The following is a 7,530-nucleotide window of genomic DNA, read 5'->3' on the forward strand; positions in this document are numbered from 1 at the left end:
CTAACTAATTAATTAGTAGAAAGTAGAAAGTAGTTAGTAATAGAATACACTACATATACATATACTATATATATATATATATATATATATATACATCAATTAAACGCAAACTAGTATGTAATGGTATCATTCAAAACATGCCGAGAGCTCATCCCACACGTACAAGTGGCAATGGCAACCCATTTACCTATATCTGGATGAGTAAGTGTTTGAGCTATTCCATTCATACGCATACCTTCTTTTCCCAATTTCTTGTGCTCGCCAAACATGAGCATGCCACGACAGAAGTCGTTGCCAAGGTGATTGAGATGAGGAGGTATGGGGTACGCCCGACCTCGGAAATCGATATTGTGTGGGAAGAAGAACCGATAATTCCTGTGCATGTACAAGGTGATATTTGATATTTGATGTAGGGTTTAGAAATTTAAGGTTTATAAGGGTTTTATGGTTTATGAACCGATAATTCCTGTACAATCGAGATAGGGTTTTAGGTTTCAGAGTGTAGGGTTTATCGAGATCAACCGATAACTCCTGTGCATGTATAAGATGATTTGTGATCATATTATGAGAACAGGACTCGATGATACTTGGATATGTATAACGCGCCACGCTATCATTGCACACTACTAACTTAAGAAGCCTTACACAATTGAAAAGTCATAAAGCATGTTATCTAGTGAGCGAGGAACAATCAATACTTCCCGTGTACAAAGAGTGGAGGTGTATGTCTAAGTGACATTTATATATATATATATATATACATTTATACAGTGTATGTATATGTTTCACACACCTCAACTTAGCGGCGATAACCAGCTTATACTGGGCATCACATCGCAAGGAGTGCAGCTCTCTGTTCTGTTTGATCGCTTCCTTCTTCGCTCGCTTATAAACCATTTGCGCTGTGACATCGTCTTTGTCGGCGGGAGGCGTTGGCAGAGGAACCGAAGCCAAAGGCGGTACGGATAGGTCATTATTGCCGCCCTGAGAATAGTGAGAAGAATATACACGGTATTGATTGGTGGATATTTATAGACACACATGCACATTCTCTTTGCAGTACGCATGCATGCCCGCGTAGATACACACATCCAAACATGTGAGAATGTTATAAAATACACACGGTTTTGATTGGTGGATATTTATAAACGTATATGCATATACGCATTGCAAAATATACACACATCCAATCAAATTGAAATGCACAAACACCTTGAAATGAGAAAAAAAATAAGGACACGTGCATGTTCACATTCACAAAAACACATATATATACATACACATACACACAAACACACATTTCTACATACACATACATATACATGTACATACACACACGTATATATACATGCACATACACATACACACAAACACACATATATATACATGCACATACACATAAACACACATTTCTACATACACATACACACATTTCTACATGCACATACACACAAACACACATTTCTACATACACATACACACAAACACACATATATATACATGTACATATACATACACATACACACACATATATACATACGCATACACACACATATGTGCATACGCATAAACATACACACAAACACATACACACGCATATATACATGCACATACACACACACACATTTATACATGCACATACACACATACATTTATACATACATATACACATACACATTTATACATACACACACACATCTATACATACACATACACATACGCACACACATTTATACATACACATACACACATATATATACATGCACATACACAAATACATTTATACATACACACACACATACACATACGCACACACATTTATACATACATATACATATACACACACACACATACCTCGTTCCATATATGCGTGATAACCTCCAGCACTCGGTGATTGATCCGCCAGGGTGTTGCGCCTAACACATTGAGCGCATCGAATACTCTGTGCAAATCCTTCTCGTGCTCCTCTACCAAGTTGGCCTGCACGTTATGCTCTCCACCTGTAGTACGCATGAGACTCTTCCGATTGGTGAAGTAGCCTCCGCGATTGGCCCTGTAAATGAGAGAAGACGTGTGCGTGTGTGTGGTAGGGGGGGGGGGTCGAGGGGGGAAGCGGGGGATATACAGATACGGATACATATACAGATACACAAAAATATACATATACATATACATATACATCACATCTACATCTCCTTACACATACACATACTCCTACACACACACACTCTCTCTCTCATGACTTCACACGTACTTGAGCCAGGGTTTGGGGGATGAGACCATGGGCAGTTGGGTGGTGTTGATGCTGTCCATTCGGATGTTGTTCTCGTTTAGTGTCTCTCGCAGTTTTTCGTGCAGATTAATCATGCCGATTTTCTTCTTGCCCGTTTGGGCCAGGCTATATTAGGGGTTTAAAGTTATGAAGTTTTAGGGTTCTGAGAGTTTTAAGGTTTTTATATTAGGGTGATAAAGTTATAAAGTTTTATGGTTCTAAGAGTTTTGGGGATATAGGGCATAGCAGCTTTCTCGTTGTTGTGCGTGCACAGGCTGATCAAACCCCTATTCGGTTTACCAGCACGGGGCAACTACAATAGGAGCACGCATGACTAGATATCTACCAATAAAAATGAGTTTATAAATAGATCAAGCCCTTATTGGCTGATATGAATTCCCTACACGCGACATCCAATTGGGAGTCGTACATATGCATACATGACTAAGGGAGCTACTAAGCGACTTGTTAAGCGACTCTAATACGACAGAGATACTTTAAGTTTAAGTCTCGCACATTCATACACATAAACACACATACACACACATACACTGCATATACATAGAAGCATCTGCTTTACATGTCCTTACTAGTGGTGGAACGCCGTGTTGGAATGCTTGGGTATATCTCCGGCGATAATTTTCTCCGCTCGGATCTTGTGCAACGGTTCGGTTGAATTGATATACGAGGCATCCAACACTTGCTCCACTAAGAAGGCCCCCACCTGCGCAGAAGGACAAGTGTGTCATGTGTAGGTGTTCCAGGGTTATAATATCTTAGGTTTTAGAGTTTTGGGGTTTAAGGGTTAGAAACAATTGAGACTTACGAGTTGAGGTTTTAGGCTGGACTGATGAGAGGAAGATCTTTAAAAACATATGAGCGATGCGTACGGGAGCATCTGACAACTCCCAAAACATCGCGCTAAAAGGTCAACGGTGACTAGAGTTTAGGGTTATTAGAAAACTCTAAACCCTAGCGCATACAGAAGGTATGTGCAAGCGCAGAGATACATGTTTATGTCTGTTTTTGAAGACATAGCGATGGGTGATTATGGTCATTTTATAGAGTACAGATATTGTTAGTATATATAGATCCTCTCACACTTGTGTATACACGCAACTTATACGCATGTACCTTATAAGCATGCATGTACATACATATACCTACTTCTACACACATACGCGATAATAAACGCGTATACATATATGAACACACACGCACATAAACGAATAAATATGTATACATATACATACACACACACGCATATACATACATGCACACACACACACATACATACACGTACACACACACACACATACATACACGTACACACACACACATATATATATATAGCTACATAAACACATACCCTAGCCTTTACTTTGGCCTTCCATTCAGGTATAACCATTTTCTCGAAACCCAAAGCTGGATGAGTGCGTGCTACTTTATTCCAGAAAATACGTAGTTTGTGAGGTTGTTCGTTGTGCTGGTATTGATCCCACAGTTTCTTGGCTTCATTCTGCAACTGGGCGATGCGTATTACCTAAAGTCGCAGGGTTTAGGGTATAGGGTGATGAACATGGAAGTATAAGGAAGTAAAAGATTTAGTTATTTAATCGACAACGGATGACAGCAACAAGGATTTGTCTGCAAGTGTGCGACGCATATTACAAACGCCACATACATGTGTTAAGAACACACACGCATACATGTGATAAGAACACACACACGTACATGTGTTAAGAACACACACACGTACATGTGTTAAGAACACACACACATACCTGTGTTAAGACACACACACATACATGTGTTACGAACACACACACATACATGTGTTACGAACACACACCGTTCGACTGTAAATGTGCCAGGGACAGTACAAACAGCCTACACAAACTACATCCCATTCGGTCCCCATCGCACAGTAAGTAGGATCTCATGCTCGTAGATAAACTCATACGCGCGTGATTGTGATTGGTGCACACCACTTGTCTGTATGCGTGCAACCGTATGCTACACACGTCATGTACATACGGTTTTGTTTCCATTGTACTTTGCGTTGTTTTCCTTTTGCGCTTTTTCGGCACGGGCGCCATCCGTCACAACCGTTGCTACATCCGGCACCTGAGTCTCTATTGATGTTTCAATCGGCGGGTTTTTTTAATGAATGGTGGGGAAAATAATTATTCAAGACATTCAAGGATATGTGTGTAAATATATATTTGTAAACATAAGTATGTGTATACGTATATGTATACAGTATTCTGGGCTGTCGAAAACTAAAATCGAAAACAAAAAAACAGAAACAGAAACAAAAACAATAAGAATAACGAGTATAAAGACAGAGACAAAGACAAAGACAAAGACAAAGACAATCCATATATATATATATGTATATGTATATATATACATATATATATAACATGCAAGTACATCAACACGCATCCATATACGTACAAAACTATAAACATACCCAGCCCTTCCTTCGGTAGTTCGATAGTACTGGCCGGGAGTTTCACATCCACATTGTGCATAGTGGCCTCTTGCAGTTCCTTTGGTTTTAGCGCCGCTTTGACCTCATCGGTCAATCGCACTTGGGACAATCGCCTGTCTTGTTGGTATTGATCGAAGACACGCGAACCAATCTCCATCACCAGATTGGTGAAACGTTCCCCCTCGCTGAGTGTATTCAGATGTATGGCAATTAAAGAAAAGTGGTACATACGCTTATACATATACATATACGTACACACACACACACACACACACATATATATATATATATATATGCATATTCACATAAATCTCACGTACAATACTACTTACACATGCCAAACTATATACAGCCAACTACGGTGCACAGAATTGATCCACATACGCATGACAGCAAATCTACACATCAAACATACTCTTCGCGAAGTGTCAGTGATAAGGTCTGTGCCACTGCGATCAGTGCCAAACTTTCTGGTTCCACACACTTCAGAAACGGCTGGATTTCTACGTGCATCTTTTTGGCTTTGCCTGTGTGAGATTTGATCAGGGAGAAAAGGTCGGTATTCATCCATATGAATGTATTAATATATACGTCTAGTATATATATAGATATATATACATAAGTATATATATGATTTCACTTTGAAGATTCATAGCACAAAAACGCATACATGCAGACAGTAGTCCTTACAAAAAGCATATATATTACACACGCAGATGCAAAAGATATGCATTTACACAAACCCACCAAACAATCCAGGGCATTCACTACAGCCAGCGATGGACTGCTTGACGAGATGGGTAACGACTGAAGTCCATTCATGTATGTCACGAAGTGTCCCAGGTACTTCGTATATTTAATCACTTATATGTATAATGGTACTAGATATATATGCATTTATATAAACATAAAAAATATAAACACATGCACACATACACACACATATATATATAATATAGCCTCTCCTCTGCAAGGGGGATACACCCCTAACGATATGCTGAGGCCGGCTTCCTCCCCGGCAGAATCTGAATACCGTTTTGTCGTACACTTTGTGTTACTCTTACATATGTGTGCGTGTCGAATATATATATATATATATAAATATAAATAATATATATATATATATATATGTATGTATGTATATATTATAGTACATATGTATAGAAATAGTTACATAATAGATCCTTATATATACGCACATACCTTCAGAAGCATCAATCGTGGCAATGTGTTGTTCGATGCGGTGTTTAACGATTTTACGCCACTCAGACATGATATGGCGTAGCTCAGACACTTTAGTAACTTCTCCAGCATGTACCTTCGCTAATCGACTTTCGTACATGAATTCATTTTCCAATTCACGCCCCTTGTTTTCCAATTGCCATTGGATTTCGGACGCGCTGTGATTCTCATCTGCATGGATGTATGTATATAAGTATGTATATGTACATGTATATACATATATGAATATATATATATATATATTTATATATGTATATATATATATATATATAAGTAAATATATATATATATATATATATGTACGTGTACGTATGCATCAATATAATATATCAATCCAAAAAAAAAAAACAAGTTGATTGTGAACTCAATACAGGAAGTGTCTATATTCGCGGGATACCCTGCAGAAACTTATATCCAGAATACAGACAGATAGACATACATATACATAAATAGACATACATATACATAAATAGACATACAAATACATAAATAGACATACATATACATAAATAGACATGCATATACATAAATAGACATACATATACATAAATAGACATACATATACATAAATATACATAAATAGACATACAAATACATAAATATACATAAATAGACATACATATACATAAATAGACATACATATACATAAATAGACATACATATACACCCCACTTACACTCCTCCAACACCTCGAGATTCTTAACCATGGCTTCCATTTTTGGGTCTGGCTGGTTCTTGATTTTACTGTACGGTCTAACGGATACGACTGGGTTGTTATAGGCCTCTGCAACACTTTTACGGTTGTCTAAACGTTTTCGGATCTCCTCGTTAACGCCTTCCATTCGCTCCAACTGGGACGATATATTCAATTCCCCGCGCTCCATGGTAATACCTTGGGATCGTGCAATAAACGTGAATACGAAATGAATGCGTATAGCTTGTAGCTTGCGATTGGAGAATAGAAAAAACCGTACACACCATGATTATGCCTGGAGATTGCAGCATACAAACAAGCTTACACTCAAGGATTATATCTTGGGACTGAAGAATATACGCAAATATTGAATTAACGCGACAATCATCAGATATAAATATACTCATACAACAAACACACACGTCATCAGATATATACATATACACTCACACAACAACGAACACACACGTTATCAGATATATACATATACACTCATAAAACAACAAACACACACGTCATCAGATATATACATATACACTAGCTACAGTATACACTCGTACAACAACAAACACACACGTCATCAGATATACACTCATACAACCATAAACGCACAAGCCAACACTCATAATAAACACACAAGCCAACACTCATACAACCATAAACACACAAGTCATCAGATATATACATCTACACTCACACAACAACGAACACATACGTCATCAGATAAATACATATACACTCACACAACAACGAAAACACACGTCATCAGATACATACATATGCACTAGCTACAGGATAAACTCATACAACAACAAACACACACGT

At 38.0% G+C, this 7,530-nt stretch overlaps 1 protein-coding gene across 1 annotated transcript in view; it reads right to left on the reverse strand.

Moving 5' to 3' along the window:
• SARC_10656 (hypothetical protein) overlaps positions 1-6,903 on the reverse strand; it is a gene marked incomplete at its 3' end in the record, with an annotated part of 9,601 nt that extends 2,698 nt beyond the window's left edge. Inside the window, exons 1-11 of the mRNA XM_014295292.1 lie at positions 6,688-6,903; positions 5,973-6,182; positions 5,185-5,296; positions 4,749-4,954; positions 4,310-4,407; positions 3,642-3,815; positions 2,863-2,996; positions 2,255-2,398; positions 1,855-2,053; positions 794-984; positions 236-375 (exon numbers count right to left, since the gene is read on the reverse strand). Of these exons, the coding sequence (XP_014150767.1) occupies positions 236-375; positions 794-984; positions 1,855-2,053; positions 2,255-2,398; positions 2,863-2,996; positions 3,642-3,815; positions 4,310-4,407; positions 4,749-4,954; positions 5,185-5,296; positions 5,973-6,182; positions 6,688-6,895 (1,816 nt within the window). The remainder of the gene's footprint in view (positions 1-235; positions 376-793; positions 985-1,854; positions 2,054-2,254; positions 2,399-2,862; positions 2,997-3,641; positions 3,816-4,309; positions 4,408-4,748; positions 4,955-5,184; positions 5,297-5,972; positions 6,183-6,687) is intronic.
• Between the last annotated feature and the right edge of the window lie 627 nt (positions 6,904-7,530).

The sequence above is a fragment of the Sphaeroforma arctica genome (genome assembly GCF_001186125.1).
Source record: "Sphaeroforma arctica JP610 unplaced genomic scaffold supercont1.1339, whole genome shotgun sequence".
In the NCBI taxonomy this organism is placed as follows: domain Eukaryota; class Ichthyosporea; order Ichthyophonida; genus Sphaeroforma; species Sphaeroforma arctica.